General features: G+C 50.8%; 2 protein-coding genes across 2 annotated transcripts in view; one reads left to right on the top strand and one right to left on the bottom strand.

Annotated features, from left to right (window-relative positions):
- The window catches only part of plcxd3 (phosphatidylinositol-specific phospholipase C, X domain containing 3), a 165,411-nt gene that overhangs the window by 84,795 nt on the left and 62,113 nt on the right, over positions 1–18,503 (bottom strand). The window lies entirely within an intron of this gene.
- LOC148152039 (uncharacterized) overlaps positions 1–18,503 on the top strand; it is a 51,225-nt gene that overhangs the window by 26,129 nt on the left and 6,593 nt on the right. Inside the window, exons 2-4 of the mRNA XM_087992894.1 lie at positions 15,846–16,074; positions 17,258–17,326; positions 17,814–17,946. Of these exons, the coding sequence (XP_087849020.1) occupies positions 15,846–16,074; positions 17,258–17,326; positions 17,814–17,946 (431 nt within the window). The remainder of the gene's footprint in view (positions 1–15,845; positions 16,075–17,257; positions 17,327–17,813; positions 17,947–18,503) is intronic.

An 18,503-nucleotide genomic window follows, 5' to 3' on the forward strand; every position in this document is an offset into this window, starting at 1 on the left:
ACAGGGACAGTGTGGGGTTAGATACAGAGTAAGTCTCCCTCTACACTGTCCCCCATCAAACACTCCCAGGACAGGGACAGTGTGGGGTTAGATACAGAGTAAATCTCCCTCCACACTGTCCCCCATCAAACATTCCCAGGACTGGAACAGTGTGGGGTTAGATACAGAATAAAGCTCCCTCTACTCTGTCCCCACATCAAACACTCCCAGGACAGAGACAGCACGGGGTTAGATACAGAGTAAAGCTCACTCTACACTGTCCCCATCAAACACTCCCAGGACAGGGACAGCACAGGGTTAGATACAGAGTAAAGCTCCGTCTACACTGTCCCCATCAAACACTCCCAGGACAGGGACAGCACAGGGTTAGATACAGAGTAAAGCTCCCTCCACACTGTCCCATCAAACACTCCGAGGACAGGGACAGCTTGATGTTAGATACAGAGTAAAGCTCTCTCTACACTGTCCCCCATCAAACACTCCCAGGACAGGGACAGCACAGTGTTAGATACAGAGTAAATCTCCCTCTACACTGTCCCTATCAAACACTCCCAGGACAGGGACAGCATAGGGTTAGATACAGAGTAAATCTCACTCTACACTGTCCCCATCAAACACTCCCAAGTTCCCTCTACAATTCCTGCCTCAGGTGACTGAGTGTGTGGAGTTTGCACATTCTCCCCGTGTCTGCGTGGGTTTCCTCCGGGTGCTACGGTTTCCTCCCACAGTCCAAAGATGTGCAGGTTAGGTGAATCGGCCAGGCTAAATTGCCCGTAGTGTTAGGTAAGGGGTAAATGTAGGGGGATGGGTGGGTTGCGCTTCGGCGGGTCGGTGTGGACTTGTTGGGCCGAATGGCCTGTTTCCACACTATAATGTAATCTAATTTAATCTAATCTAATCTAGTAATCTAATCTAAACTTCTAGGACAGGGGCAGCACAGGGTAAGATACAGAGTAAAGCTCCGTCTACACTGTCCCCATCAAACACTCCCAGGACAGGGACAGCACAGGGTTAGATACAGAGTAAAGCTCCCTCCACACTGTCCCATCAAACACTCCGAGGACAGGGACAGCTTGATGTTAGATACAGAGTAAAGCTCTCTCTACACTGTCCCCCATCAAACACTCCCAGGACAGGGACAGCACAGTGTTAGATACAGAGTAAATCTCCCTCTACACTGTCCCTATCAAACACTCCCAGGACAGGGACAGCATAGGGTTAGATACAGAGTAAATCTCACTCTACACTGTCCCCATGAAACACTCCCAGGACAGGGGCAGCACGGGGTTAGATACAGAGTAAATCTCACTCTACACTGTCCCCATGAAACACTCCCAGGACAGGGACAGCACAGGGTTAGGTACAGAGTAAATCTCCCTCTACACTGTCCCCATCAAACACTCCCAGGACAGGGACAGCACGGGGTTAGATACAGAGTAAATCTCACTCTACACTGTCCCCATGAAACACTCCCAGGACAGGGACAGCACAGGGTTAGGTACAGAGTAAATCTCCCTCTACACTGTCCCCATCAAACACTCCCAGGACAGGGACAGCATGGGGTTAGATACAGAGTTAAGCTCCCTCTACAGTGTCACCATTAAACACTTCCAGGACAGGGACAGTACAGAGTTAGGTACAGAGTAAAGTTCCCTCTACACTGTCCCCATCAAACACTCCCAGGGCAGGGACAGCACAGGGTGAGATACAGATTCAAGCTCCCTCTACACTGTCCCCATCAAACACTCCCAGGACAGGGACAGCACGGGGTTAGATACAGAGTAAAGCTCCCTCTACACTGTCCCCATCAAACACTTCCAAGACAGAGACAGCACAGGGTTAGATACAGTGTTAAGCTCCATCTACACTGTCCCCATCAAACACTTCCAAGACAGAGACAGCACGGGGTTGGATACAGAGTAAAGCTCCCTCTACACTGGTCCCCATCAAACACTTCCAAGACAGAGACAGCACGGGGTTAGATACAGAGTAAAGCTCCCTCTACACTGTCCCCATCAAACACTCCCAGGACAGGGACAGCACGGGGTTAGATACAGAGTAAAGCTCCCTCTACACTGTCCCCATCAAACACTTCCCAGGACAGAGACAGCACAGGGTTAGATACAGAGTAAAGCTCCCTCTACACTGTCCCCATCAAACACTCCCAGGACAGGGACAGCACGGGGTTAGATACAGAGTAAAGCTCACTCTACACTTTCCCCATCAAACACTCCCAGGACAGAGACAGCACAGGGTTAGATACAGAGTAAAGCTCCCTCTACTCTGTCCCCATCAAACATCCCAAGGACTTGAACAGTGTGGGGTTAGATACAGAGTAAAGCTCACTCTACACTGTCCCCATGAAACATTCCCAGGACAGGGACAGCACGGGGTTGGATACAGAGTAAAGCCCCCTCTCCGCTGTCCCCCATCAAATACTCCCAGGACAGGGACAGCACGGGGTTAGATACAGAGTAAAGCTCTCTCTACACTGTCTCCCATCAAACATCCCCAGGACTGGAACAGTGTGGGGTTAGATACAGAGAAAAGCTCCCTCTATACTGTCTCCCACCAAATACTCCCAGGATAGGGACAGCATGGAGTAAAATACAGAGTAAAACTCTCTCTCCACTGTCCCCATCAAACACTCCCAGGACAGGGACAGCACAGGGTTAGATTCAGAGTAAATCTCTCTGTACATTATCCCCCATCAAACACTCCCAGGACAGAAACAGCACGGAGTTAGATACAGAGCAAAGCTCCCTCTACACTTCTGAACCAAATACTTCCAGGACAGGGACAGCACAGGGTTAGATACAGAGTAAAGCTCCCTCTGCACTGTCCCCATCAAACACTCCCAGGACAGGGACAGCACGGAGTTAGATACAGAGTAAAGCTCTCTCGACACAGTCCCATCAAACACTCCCAGGATAGAGACAGCACAGGGTTAGATACAGAGTAAAGCTCCCTCTACACTGTCCCCCCATCAAACACTCCCAGGACAGAGACAGCACGGGGTTAGATACAGAGTAAAGCTCACTCTACACTGTCCCCATGAAACACTCCCAGGACAGGGACAGCACGGGGTCAGATACAGAGTAAAGCTCACTCCACACTGTCCCCATGAAACACTCCCAGGACAGGGACAGCACGGGGTCAGATACAGAGTAAAGCTCTCTCTACACTGTCCCATCAAACACTCCCAGGATAGAGACAGCACAGGGTTAGATACAGAGTAAAGCTCCCTCTACACTGTCCCCCCATCAAACACTCCCAGGACAGGGACAGCACAGGGTTAGATACAGAGTAAAGCTCCATCTACACTGTCCCCATCAAACACTCCCAGGACAGGGACAGCACGGAGTTAGATACAGAGTAAAGTTCTCTCTACACAGTCCCATCAAACACTCCCAGGATAGAGACAGCACAGGGTTAGATACAGAGTAAAGCTCACTCTACACTGTCCCCCCATCAAACACTCCCAGGACAGGGACAGCACAGGGTTAGATACAGAGTAAATCTCCATCTACACTGTCCCCATCAAACACTCCCAGGACAGGGACAGCACAGGGTTAGATACAGAGTAAAGCTCACTCTACACTGTCCCCATCAAACACTCCCAGGACAGGGACAGCACAGGGTTAGATACAGAGTAAATCTCCATCTACACTGTCCCCATCAAACACTCCCAGGACAGGGACAGCACAGGGTTAGATACAGAGTAAAGCTCACTCTACACTGTCCCCATCAAACACTCCCAGGACAGGGACAGCACAGGGTTAGATACAGAGTAAAGCTCACTCTACACTGTCCCAATCAAACACTCCAGGGCAGGAACAGTGTGGGGTTAGATACAGAGTAAAGTTCCCTCTACACTGTCCCCATCAAACACTCCCAGGACAGGGACAGCACTGGGTTAGATACAGAGTAAATCTCCATCTACACTGTCCCCATCAAACACTCCCACGACAGGGACAGCACAGGGTTAGATACAGAGTAAAGCTCACTCTACACTGTCCCCATCAAACACTGCCAGGACAGGGACAGCACAGGGTTAGGTACAGAGTAAATCTCCCTCTACACTGTCCCTATCAAACACTCCTAGGACAGGGACAGCACAGGCTTAGATACAGAGTAAAGCTCCCTCTACACTGTCCCCATCAAACACTCCCAGGACAGGGACAGCATCGGGTCAGATACTGAGTTAAGTTCCCTCTACAGTGTCACCATTAAACACTCCCAGGACAGGGACAGCACAGGGTTAGATACAGAGTAAATCTCCCTCTACACTGTCGCCGTCAAACACTCCCAGGACAGGGACAGCATCGGGTTAGATACAGAGTTAAGTTCCCTCTACAGTGTCCCCATCAAACACTCCCAGGACTGGGAGAGCACGGTGTTAGATACTGAGTAAAGCCCCCTCTACACTGTCCCCCCATCAAACACTCCCAGGACAGGGACAGCCGAGGGTTAGATGCAGAGTTAAGCTCCCTCCACAGTGTCACCATTAAACACTTCCAGGAGAGGGACAGTACAGAGTTAGTTACAGAGTAAAGTTCCCTCTACACTGTCCCCATCAAACACTCCCAGGACAGGGACAGCACAGGGTCAGATACTGAGTAAAGCCCCCTCCAAACTGTCCCCATCAAACACTGCCAGGGACAGGGACGGCACAGGGATGGACACAGAGTAAAGCTCCCCCTACACTGTCCTGCCATCAAACACTCCCAGGACAGGGACAGCACAGGGTTAGGTACAGAGTAAATCTCCCTCTACACTGTCCCCATCAAACACTCCCAGGACAAGGACAGTGTGGGGTTAGATACAGAGTAAAGCTCACTCTACACTGTCCCTATTAAACACTCCCAGGACAGGGACAGCAAGGGTTAGATACAGAGTAAAGCTCACTCTACACTGTCCCCATGAAACACTCACAAGACTGAGACAGCACAGGGTCAGATACAGAGTAAAGCTCACTCTACACTGTCCCCCATCAAACATTCCAAGGACTGGAACAGTGTGGGGTTAGATACAGAGTAAAGCTCCCTCTATACTGTCTCCCACCAAATACCCCCAGGACATGGACAACACAGGGTAAGATGCAGAATAAAGCTCTCTCCACACTGTCCCCATCAAACACTCCCAGGACAGGGACAGCACGGGGTTAGAGACAGAGTAAAGCTCTCTCTACACTGTCCCAATCAAACACTTCCAAGACAGAGACAGCACAGGGTTAGATACAGAGTAAATCTCTCTCTACATTATCCCCCATCAAACACTCCCGGGACAGGGACAGCACGGGGTTAGATACAGAGTAAAGCTTCCTCTACTCTGTCCCCATCAAACACTCCCAGGGCAGAGACAGCACGGGGTTAGATACTGAGTAAAGCTCACTCTACACTGTCCCCATGAAACACTCCCAGGACAGGGACAGCACGGGGTCAGATACAGAGTAAAGCTCTCTCTACACTGTCCCCCATCAAACACTCCCAGGACAGGGACAGCACGGGGTCAGATACAGAGTAAAGCTCTCTCTACACTGTCCCCATCAAACACTCCCAGGACAGGGACAGCACGGGGTCAGATACAGAGTAAAGCTCTCTCTACACTGTCCCCCATCAAACATCCCCAGGACTGGAACAGTGTGGGGTTAGATACAGAGTAAAGCTCCCTCTATACTGTCTCCCACCAAATACTCCCAGGACAGGGACAGCATGGAGTAAGATACAGAGTAAAGCTTCCTCTACGTGGTCCCCATCAAACACTCCCAGGACAGGGACAGCACATGGTTAGATACAGAGTAAATCTCCCTCTACACTGTCCCCATCAAACACCCCCAGGACAGGGACTGCACGGGGTTAGGTACAGAGTAAAGCTCTCTCTACACTGTCCCCATCAAACACTCCCAGGACAGGAACAGCACGGGGTTAGGTACAGAGTAAAGCTCACTCTACACTGTTCCCATCAAACACTTCCAGGACAGGAACAGTGTGGGATTAGATACAGAGTAAAGCTTCCTGTACACTGTCCCCCATCAAACACTCCCAGGACAGGGGCAGCATGGAGTCAGATACAGAATAAAGCTCATCTCTACACTGTTCCCCACCAAACACTCCCAGGACAGGGACAGCTTGGGGTTAGATACAGAGTAAAGCTCCCGATACACTGTCCCCGATCAAACACTCCGAGGAACGGGACAGCACAGGGTTAGATACTGAGTCAAGCTCACTCTACACTTTCCCCATCAAACACATCCCAGGACAGGGACAGCACGGGGTTAGATACAGAGTAAAGCTCCCTCTACACTGTCCCCATCAAACACTCCCAGGACAGGGACAGCATCGGGTCAGATACAGAGTTAAGTTCCCTCTACAGTGTCACCATTAAACACTCCCAGGACAGGGACAGCACGAGTTAGATACAGAGTAAAGCTCCCTCTACACTGTCCACATCAAACACTCCCAGGACAGGGACAGCACAGGGTTAGATACAGAGTAAATCTCCCTCTACACTGTCGCCGTCAAACACTCCCAGGACAGGGACAGCATCGGGTTAGATACAGAGTTAAGTTCCCTCTACAGTGTCACCATTAAACACTCCCAGGACTGGGAGAGCACGGTGTTAGATACTGAGTAAAGCCCCCTCTACACTGTCCCCCATCAAACACTCCCAGGACAGGGACAGCCGAGGGTTAGATACAGAGTTAAGTTCCCTCTACAGTGTCACCATCAAACACTCCCAGGACTGGGAGAGCACGGTGTTAGATACTGAGTAAAGCCCCCTCTACACTGTCCCCCATCAAACACTCCCAGGACAGGGACAGCCGAGGGTCAGATACAGAGTTAAGCTCCCTCCACAGTGTCACCATTAAACACTTCCAGGACAGGGACAGTACAGAGTTAGTTACAGAGTAAAGTTCCCTCTACACTGTCCCCTATCAAACACTCCCAGGACAGGGACAGCACAGGGTCAGATACTGAGTAAAGCCCCCTCCAAACTGTCCCCATCAAACACTGCCAGGGACAGGGACGGCACAGGGATGGACACAGAGTAAAGCTCCCCCTACACTGTCCTGCCATCAAACACTCCCAAGACAGGAACAGTGTGGGGTTAGATACAGAGTAAAGTTCCCTCTACACTGTCCCCATCAAACACTCCCAGGACAGGGACAGCACAGGGTTAGGTACAGAGTAAATCTCCCTCTACACTGTCCCTATTAAACACTCCCAGGACAGGGACAGCAAGGGTTAGATACAGAGTAAAGCTCACTCTACACTGTCCCCATGAAACACTCACAAGACTGAGACAGCACAGGGTCAGATACAGAGTAAAGCTCACTCTACACTGTTCCCCACCAAACACTCACGGGACAGGGACAGCTTGGGGTTAGATACAGAGTAAAGCTCCCGATACACTGTCCCCGATCAAACACTCCGAGGAACGGGACAGCACAGGGTTAGATACTGAGTCAAGCTCTCTCTACACTTTCCCCATCAAACACATCCCAGGACAGGGAGAGCACGGGGTTACATACAGAGTAAAGCTTCCTCTACACTGTCCCCGATCAAACACTCCCAGGAACGGGACAGCACAGTGTTAGATACTGAGTAAAGCACACTCTACACTTTCCCCATCAAACACATCCCAGGACTGGGACAGCACAGGATTAGATACAGATTCAAGCTCCCTCTACACATCCCCATCAAACACTCCCAGGACAGGGACAGCATGGGGTTAGATACAGAGTAAAGCTCCCTCTACACTGTCCCCATCAAACACTCCCAGGACAGGGACAGTACATTGTTAGATACAGAGTAAAGCTCACTCTACACTGTCCCCCATCAAACATCCCAAGGACTTGAACTGTGTGGGGTTAGATACAGAGTAAAGCTCACTCTACACTGTCCCCATGAAACATTCCCAGGACAGGGACAGCACGGAGTTAGATACAGAGTAAAGCTTCCTCTACACTGTCCCCATCAAACACTCCCAGGGACAGGGATGGCACAGGGTTAGATACACAGCAAATCTCCCTCTACACTGTCCCCCATCAAATACTCCCAGGACAGGGACAGCACGGGGTCAGATACAGAGTAAAGCTCTCTCTACACTGTCCCCATCAAACACTCCCAGGACAGGGACAGCACAGGTTAGATACAGAGTAAAGCTCTCTCTACGTATTCCCCATCAAACTCTCCCAGGACAGGGACAGCACGGGGTCAGATACAGAGTAAAGCTCTCTCTACACTGTCCCCATCAAACACTCCCAGGACTGGGACACCACAGGTTAGATACAGAGTAAAGCTCTCTCTACGTATTCCCCATCAAACTCTCCCAGGGCAGGGACAGCTTGGAGTTCGATACAGAGTAAAGCTCCCTCTACACTGTCCCCCATCAAATACTCCCAGGACTGGGACAGCATGGAGTCAGATACAGAATAAAGCTCTCTCTACACTGTTCCCCACCAAACACTCCCCGGACAGGGACAGCACAGGGTTATATACAGAGTAAATCTTCCTCTACACTGTCCCCCCATCAAACACTCCCAGGACAGGGACAGCACGGGGTTAGATACAGAGTAAAGCTCTCTCTACACTTTCACCATCAAACACTCCCAGGACAGGGACAGCACAGGGTTAGATACAGAGTAAAGCTCTCTCTACACTGTCCCCATCAAACACTCCTAGGACAGGGACAGCACAGGGTTAGATACAGAGTAAAGTTACCTCTACACTGTCCCCCATCAAACACTCCCAGGACAGGGACAGTGTGGGGTTAGATACAGAGTAAGTCTCCCTCTACACTGTCCCCCATCAAACACTCCCAGGACAGGGACAGTGTGGGGTTAGATACAGAATAAAGCTCCCTCTACTCTGTCCCCACATCAAACACTCCCAGGACAAGGACAGCACGGGATTAGATACAGAATAAAGCTCCCTCTACACTGTCCCCCATCAAACACTCCCAGGACAGAGACAGCACGGGGTTAGATACAGAGTAAAGCTCTCTCTACACTGTCCCCATCAAACACTCCCAGGACAGAGAGAGCACAGGGTTAGATACAGAGTAAAGCTCCCCCTACACTGTCCCCCATCAAACACTCCCAGGACAGGAACAGCACGGGGTTAGATACAGAGTAAAGCTCTCTCTACACTGTCCCCGTCAAACACTCCCAGGACAAGGACAGCACGGGATTAGATACAGAATAAAGCTCCCTCTACACTGTCCCCATCAAACACTCCCAGGACAGAGACAGCACAGGGTTAGATACACAGTAAAGCTCCCCCTACACTGTCCCCCATCAAACACTCCCAGGACAGGGACAGCAAGGGGTTAGATACAGAGTAAAGCTCTCTCTACACTGTCCCCGTCAAACACTCCCAGGACAGGGACAGCTTGGGGTTAGATTCAGAGTAAATCTCCCTCTACACTGTCCCCATCAAACACTCCCAGGATAGAGACAGCACAGGGTTAGATACAGAGTAAAACTTCCTCTACACTGTCCCCCATCAAACACTCCCAGGACAGGCACAGCACAGGGTTAGATACAGAGTAAAGCTCTCTCTACACTGTCCCCCATCAAACACTCCCAGGACAGGGACAGTGTGGGGTTAGATACAGAGTAAAGCTCCCTCTACACTGTCCCCCATCAAACACCCCCAGGACAGGGACAGCACAGGGTCAGACACTGTGTAAGGCTCTCTCTACACTTTCCCCATCAAACACATCCCAGGACAGGGACAGCACAGGGTTAGATACTGAGTAAAGCTCTCTCTACACTTTTCCCATCAAACACATCCCAGGGCCGGGACAGCATGGGGTTAGACACAGAGTAAAGCTCTCTCTACACTGTCCCGGTCAAACACTCCCAGGACAGGGACAGCACGGGGTTAGATACAGAGTAAAGCGTCCTCTACACTGTCCCCCATCAAACACTCCCAGGACAGCGACAGCACGGAGTTAGATACAGAGTAAAGCTCTCTCTACACTTTCCCCCATCAAACACTCCCAGGACAGGGACAGCACAGGGTTAGATACAGAGTAAAGCTCACTCTACACTGTCCCCCCATCAAACACTCCCAGGACAGTGACAGCACGGGGTTAGATACAGAGTAAAGCTCACTCTACACTATCCCCCCATCAAACACTCCCAGGAAAGGGACAGCACGGGGTTAGATACAGAGTAAAGCTCTCTCTACACTGTCCCATCAAACACTCCTAGGACAGGGGCAGCTTGGGGTTAAATACAGAGTAAAGCTTCCACTACACGGTCCCCACCAAACACTTCCAGGACAGAGACAGCACAAGGTTAGATACAGAGTAAAGCTCACTCTACACTGTCCCCCCATCAAACACTCCCAGGACATAGTCAGCACAAGGTTATATACAGAGTAAAGCTCCCTATACACTGCCCCCACCAAACACTTCCAGGACAGAGACAGCACGGGGGTAGATACAGAGTAAAGCTCTCTCTACACTGTCCCCATCAAACATTCCCAGGACAGGGACAGCATAGGGTTAGATACAGAGTTAAGCTCTCTCTACACTGTCCCCCATCAAACACTCCCAGGGCAGGGACAGCACAGAGTTCGATACAGAGTAAAGCTCTCTCTACACTGTCCCCATCAAACACTCCCAGGTTAGGGACAGCACGGAGTTAGGTATAGAGTGAAGTTCCCTCTACACTGTCCCCCATCAAACATTCCCAGGACTGAAAGTGTGGGGTTAGATACAGAGTAAAGCTCCATCTACACTGTCCCCCATCAAACACTCCCAGGACTGGAACAGTGTGGGGTTAGATACAGAGTAAAGCTCCCTCTACACTGTCGCCACCAAACACTCCCAGGACAGGGACAGCACAGGGTAAGATACAGAGTAAAGTTCCCTCGACACTGTCACCATCAACCACTTCCAGGACAGAGACAGCACGGGGTTAGATACAGGGTAAAGCTTCCTCTACTCTGTCCCCCATCAAACACTCCCAGGACAGGGACAGCACGGGGTTAGATACAGAGTAAAGCTCCCTCTACACTGTCCCCCATCAAACATTCCCAGGACTGGAACAGTGTGGGGTTAGGTACAGAATAAAGCTCCCTCTACTCTGTCCCCCATCAAACACTTCCAGGGCAGGGACAGCACGGGATTAGATACAGAATAAAGCTCCCTCTACACTGTCCCCCATCAAACACTCCCAGGACAGAGACAGCACGGGGTTAGATACAGAGTAAAGCTCTCTCTACACTGTCCCCATCAAACACTCCCAGGACAGAGAGAGCACAGGGTTAGATACAGAGTAAAGCTCCCCCTACACTGTCCCCCATCAAACACTCCCAGGACAGGAACAGCACGGGGTTAGATACAGAGTAAATCTCCCCCTACACTGTCCCCCATCAAACACTCCCAGGACAGGAACAGCACGGGGTTAGATACAGAGTAAAGCTCTCTCTACACTGTCCCCGTCAAACACTCCCAGGACAGGGACAGTGTGGGATTAGATACAGAGTAAAGCTCCTTCTACACTGTCCCCATCAAACACACCCCAGGACAGGGTCAACACAGGGTTAGACACAGAGTAAAGCTCTCTCTACACTGTCCCCGTCAAACACTCCCAGGACAGGGACAGCACGGGGTTAGATACAGAGTAAATCTCCCTCTACACTGTTCCCCCGTCAAACACTTCCAGGACAGGGACAGCACGGGGTTAGATACAGAGTAAAGTTCCCTCTACACTGTCCCCATCAAACACTCCCAGGACAGAGACAGCACGGGGTTAGATACAGAGTAAATCTCCCTCTACACTGTCCCCCATCAAACACTCCCAGGACAGGGACAGCATGGGGTTAGATACAGAGTAAAGATCCCTCTACACTGTCCCCATCAAACACTCCCAGGACAGAAACAGCACGGGGTTAGATACAGAGTAAAACTCCCTGTACACTGTCCCACATCAACCACTCCCAGGACAGCGACAGCACAGAGTTAGATACAGAGTAAAGCTCCCTCTACACTTTCCCCACCAAACACATCCCAGGACAGGGAAAGCACAGGGTTAGGTACAGAGTAAAGCTCTCTCTACACTTTCACCACCAAACACATCCCAGGACAGGGACAGCACGGGGTCAGATACAGAGTAAAGCTCCTTCTACACTGTCCCCCATCAAACACTTCCAAGACAGAGACAGCACAGGGTTAGATACAGTGTTAAGCTCCATCTACACTGGTCCCCATCAAACACTTCCAAGACAGAGACAGCACGGGGTTAGATACAGAGTAAAGCTCCCTCTACACTGTCCCCATCAAACACTCCCAGGACAGGGACAGCACGGGGTTAGATACAGAGTAAAGCTCCCTCTACACTGTCCCCATCAAACACTTCCCAGGACAGAGACAGCACAGGGTTAGATACAGAGTAAAGCTCCCTCTACACTGTCCCCATCAAACACTCCCAGGACAGGGACAGCACGGGGTTAGATACAGAGTAAAGCTCACTCTACACTTTCCCCATCAAACACTCCCAGGACAGAGACAGCACAGGGTTAGATACAGAGTAAAGCTCCCTCTACTCTGTCCCCATCAAACATCCCAAGGACTTGAACAGTGTGGGGTTAGATACAGAGTAAAGCTCACTCTACACTGTCCCCATGAAACATTCCCAGGACAGGGACAGCACGGGGTTGGATACAGAGTAAAGCCCCCTCTCCGCTGTCCCCCATCAAATACTCCCAGGACAGGGACAGCACGGGGTTAGATACAGAGTAAAGCTCTCTCTACACTGTCTCCCATCAAACATCCCCAGGACTGGAACAGTGTGGGGTTAGATACAGAGAAAAGCTCCCTCTATACTGTCTCCCACCAAATACTCCCAGGATAGGGACAGCATGGAGTAAAATACAGAGTAAAACTCTCTCTCCACTGTCCCCATCAAACACTCCCAGGACAGGGACAGCACAGGGTTAGATTCAGAGTAAATCTCTCTGTACATTATCCCCCATCAAACACTCCCAGGACAGAAACAGCACGGAGTTAGATACAGAGCAAAGCTCCCTCTACACTTCTGAACCAAATACTTCCAGGACAGGGACAGCACAGGGTTAGATACAGAGTAAAGCTCCCTCTGCACTGTCCCCATCAAACACTCCCAGGACAGGGACAGCACGGAGTTAGATACAGAGTAAAGCTCTCTCGACACAGTCCCATCAAACACTCCCAGGATAGAGACAGCACAGGGTTAGATACAGAGTAAAGCTCCCTCTACACTGTCCCCCCATCAAACACTCCCAGGACAGAGACAGCACGGGGTTAGATACAGAGTAAAGCTCACTCTACACTGTCCCCATGAAACACTCCCAGGACAGGGACAGCACGGGGTCAGATACAGAGTAAAGCTCACTCCACACTGTCCCCATGAAACACTCCCAGGACAGGGACAGCACGGGGTCAGATACAGAGTAAAGCTCTCTCTACACTGTCCCATCAAACACTCCCAGGATAGAGACAGCACAGGGTTAGATACAGAGTAAAGCTCCCTCTACACTGTCCCCCCATCAAACACTCCCAGGACAGGGACAGCACAGGGTTAGATACAGAGTAAAGCTCCATCTACACTGTCCCCATCAAACACTCCCAGGACAGGGACAGCACGGAGTTAGATACAGAGTAAAGCTCTCTCTACACAGTCCCATCAAACACTCCCAGGATAGAGACAGCACAGGGTTAGATACAGAGTAAAGCTCACTCTACACTGTCCCCCCATCAAACACTCCCAGGACAGGGACAGCACAGGGTTAGATACAGAGTAAATCTCCATCTACACTGTCCCCATCAAACACTCCCAGGACAGGGACAGCACAGGGTTAGATACAGAGTAAAGCTCACTCTACACTGTCCCCATCAAACACTCCCAGGACAGGGACAGCACAGGGTTAGATACAGAGTAAAGCTCACTCTACACTGTCCCCATCAAACCCTCCCAGGACAGGGACAGCACAGGGTTAGATACAGAGTAAAGCTCACTCTACACTGTCCCAATCAAACACTCCAGGGCAGGAACAGTGTGGGGTTAGATACAGAGTAAAGTTCCCTCTACACTGTCCCCATCAAACACTCCCAGGACAGGGACAGCACTGGGTTAGATACAGAGTAAATCTCCATCTACACTGTCCCCATCAAACACTCCCACGACAGGGACAGCACAGGGTTAGATACAGAGTAAAGCTCACTCTACACTGTCCCCATCAAACACTGCCAGGACAGGGACAGCACAGGGTTAGGTACAGAGTAAATCTCCCTCTACACTGTCCCCATCAAACACTCCCAGGACAGGGACAGCATCGGGTCAGATACAGAGTTAAGTTCCCTCTACAGTGTCACCATTAAACACTCCCAGGACAGGGACAGCACAGGGTTAGATACAGAGTAAATCTCCCTCTACACTGTCGCCGTCAAACACTCCCAGGACAGGGACAGCATCGGGTTAGATACAGAGTTAAGTTCCCTCTACAGTGTCCCCATCAAACACTCCCAGGACTGGGAGAGCACGGTGTTAGATACTGAGTAAAGCCCCCTCTACACTGTCCCCCCATCAAACACTCCCAGGACAGGGACAGCCGAGGGTTAGATGCAGAGTTAAGCTCCCTCCACAGTGTCACCATTAAACACTTCCAGGAGAGGGACAGTACAGAGTTAGTTACAGAGTAAAGTTCCCTCTACACTGTCCCCATCAAACACTCCCAGGACAGGGACAGCACAGGGTCAGATACTGAGTAAAGCCCCCTCCAAACTGTCCCCATCAAACACTGCCAGGGACAGGGACGGCACAGGGATGGACACAGAGTAAAGCTCCCCCTACACTGTCCTGCCATCAAACACTCCCAGGACAGGGACAGCACAGGGTTAGGTACAGAGTAAATCTCCCTCTACACTGTCCCCATCAAACACTCCCAGGACAAGGACAGTGTGGGGTTAGATACAGAGTAAAGCTCACTCTACACTGTCCCTATTAAACACTCCCAGGACAGGGACAGCAAGGGTTAGATACAGAGTAAAGCTCACTCTACACTGTCCCCATGAAACACTCACAAGACTGAGACAGCACAGGGTCAGATACAGAGTAAAGCTCACTCTACACTGTCCCCCATCAAACATTCCAAGGACTGGAACAGTGTGGGGTTAGATACAGAGTAAAGCTCCCTCTATACTGTCTCCCACCAAATACCCCCAGGACATGGACAACACAGGGTAAGATGCAGAATAAAGCTCTCTCCACACTGTCCCCATCAAACACTCCCAGGACAGGGACAGCACAGGGTTAGAGACAGAGTAAAGCTCTCTCTACACTGTCCCAATCAAACACTTCCAAGACAGAGACAGCACAGGGTTAGATACAGAGTAAATCTCTCTCTACATTATCCCCCATCAAACACTCCCGGGACAGGGACAGCACGGGGTTAGATACAGAGTAAAGCTTCCTCTACTCTGTCCCCATCAAACACTCCCAGGGCAGAGACAGCACGGGGTTAGATACTGAGTAAAGCTCACTCTACACTGTCCCCATGAAACACTCCCAGGACAGGGACAGCACGGGGTCAGATACAGAGTAAAGCTCTCTCTACACTGTCCCCCATCAAACACTCCCAGGACAGGGACAGCACGGGGTCAGATACAGAGTAAAGCTCTCTCTACACTGTCCCCATCAAACACTCCCAGGACAGGGACAGCACGGGGTCAGATACAGAGTAAAGCTCTCTCTACACTGTCCCCCATCAAACATCCCCAGGACTGGAACAGTGTGGGGTTAGATACAGAGTAAAGCTCCCTCTATACTGTCTCCCACCAAATACTCCCAGGACAGGGACAGCATGGAGTAAGATACAGAGTAAAGCTTCCTCTACGTGGTCCCCATCAAACACTCCCAGGACAGGGACAGCACATGGTTAGATACAGAGTAAATCTCCCTCTACACTGTCCCCATCAAACACCCCCAGGACAGGGACTGCACGGGGTTAGGTACAGAGTAAAGCTCTCTCTACACTGTCCCCATCAAACACTCCCAGGACAGGAACAGCACGGGGTTAGGTACAGAGTAAAGCTCACTCTACACTGTTCCCATCAAACACTTCCAGGACAGGAACAGTGTGGGATTAGATACAGAGTAAAGCTTCCTGTACACTGTCCCCCATCAAACACTCCCAGGACAGGGGCAGCATGGAGTCAGATACAGAATAAAGCTCATCTCTACACTGTTCCCCACCAAACACTCCCAGGACAGGGACAGCTTGGGGTTAGATACAGAGTAAAGCTCCCGATACACTGTCCCCGATCAAACACTCCGAGGAACGGGACAGCACAGGGTTAGATACTGAGTCAAGCTCACTCTACACTTTCCCCATCAAACACATCCCAGGACAGGGACAGCACGGGGTTAGATACAGAGTAAAGCTCCCTCTACACTGTCCCCATCAAACACTCCCAGGACAGGGACAGCATCGGGTCAGATACAGAGTTAAGTTCCCTCTACAGTGTCACCATTAAACACTCCCAGGACAGGGACAGCACGAGTTAGATACAGAGTAAAGCTCCCTCTACACTGTCCACATCAAACACTCCCAGGACAGGGACAGCACAGGGTTAGATACAGAGTAAATCTCCCTCTACACTGTCGCCGTCAAACACTCCCAGGACAGGGACAGCATCGGGTTAGATACAGAGTTAAGTTCCCTCTACAGTGTCACCATTAAACACTCCCAGGACTGGGAGAGCACGGTGTTAGATACTGAGTAAAGCCCCCTCTACACTGTCCCCCATCAAACACTCCCAGGACAGGGACAGCCGAGGGTTAGATACAGAGTTAAGTTCCCTCTACAGTGTCACCATCAAACACTCCCAGGACTGGGAGAGCACGGTGTTAGATACTGAGTAAAGCCCCCTCTACACTGTCCCCCATCAAACACTCCCAGGACAGGGACAGCCGAGGGTTAGATACAGAGTTAAGCTCCCTCCACAGTGTCACCATTAAACACTTCCAGGACAGGGACAGTACAGAGTTAGTTACAGAGTAAAGTTCCCTCTACACTGTCCCCTATCAAACACTCCCAGGACAGGGACAGCACAGGGTCAGATACTGAGTAAAGCCCCCTCCAAACTGTCCCCATCAAACACTGCCAGGGACAGGGACGGCACAGGGATGGACACAGAGTAAAGCTCCCCCTACACTGTCCTGCCATCAAACACTCCCAAGACAGGAACAGTGTGGGGTTAGATACAGAGTAAAGTTCCCTCTACACTGTCCCCATCAAACACTCCCAGGACAGGGACAGCACAGGGTTAGGTACAGAGTAAATCTCCCTCTACACTGTCCCTATTAAACACTCCCAGGACAGGGACAGCAAGGGTTAGATACAGAGTAAAGCTCACTCTACACTGTCCCCATGAAACACTCACAAGACTGAGACAGCACAGGGTCAGATACAGAGTAAAGCTCACTCTACACTGTTCCCCACCAAACACTCACGGGACAGGGACAGCTTGGGGTTAGATACAGAGTAAAGCTCCCGATACACTGTCCCCGATCAAACACTCCGAGGAACGGGACAGCACAGGGTTAGATACTGAGTCAAGCTCTCTCTACACTTTCCCCATCAAACACATCCCAGGACAGGGAGAGCACGGGGTTACATACAGAGTAAAGCTTCCTCTACACTGTCCCCGATCAAACACTCCCAGGAACGGGACAGCACAGTGTTAGATACTGAGTAAAGCACACTCTACACTTTCCCCATCAAACACATCCCAGGACTGGGACAGCACAGGATTAGATACAGATTCAAGCTCCCTCTACACTGTCCCCATCAAACACTCCCAGGACAGGGACAGCATGGGGTTAGATACAGAGTAAAGCTCCCTCTACACTGTCCCCATCAAACACTCCCAGGACAGGGACAGTACATTGTTAGATACAGAGTAAAGCTCACTCTACACTGTCCCCCATCAAACATCCCAAGGACTTGAACAGTGTGGGGTTAGATACAGAGTAAAGCTCACTCTACACTGTCCCCATGAAACATTCCCAGGACAGGGACAGCACGGAGTTAGATACAGAGTAAAGCTTCCTCTACACTGTCCCCATCAAACACTCCCAGGGACAGGGATGGCACAGGGTTAGATACACAGCAAATCTCCCTCTACACTGTCCCCATCAAACACTCCCAGGACAGGGACAGCACGGGGTCAGATACAGAGTAAAGCTCTCTCTACACTGTCCCCATCAAACACTCCCAGGACAGGGACAGCACAGGTTAGATACAGAGTAAAGCTCTCTCTACGTATTCCCCATCAAACTCTCCCAGGACAGGGACAGCACGGGGTCAGATACAGAGTAAAGCTCTCTCTACACTGTCCCCATCAAACACTCCCAGGACTGGGACACCACAGGTTAGATACAGAGTAAAGCTCTCTCTACGTATTCCCCATCAAACTCTCCCAGGGCAGGGACAGCTTGGAGTTCG

The sequence above is a fragment of the Chiloscyllium plagiosum genome, unplaced genomic scaffold, assembly GCF_037043375.1.
Source record: "Chiloscyllium plagiosum isolate Xiang-an unplaced genomic scaffold, Cpla_swu_hap1 HiC_scaffold_2, whole genome shotgun sequence".
In the NCBI taxonomy this organism is placed as follows: Eukaryota; Metazoa; Chordata; class Chondrichthyes; order Orectolobiformes; family Hemiscylliidae; genus Chiloscyllium; species Chiloscyllium plagiosum.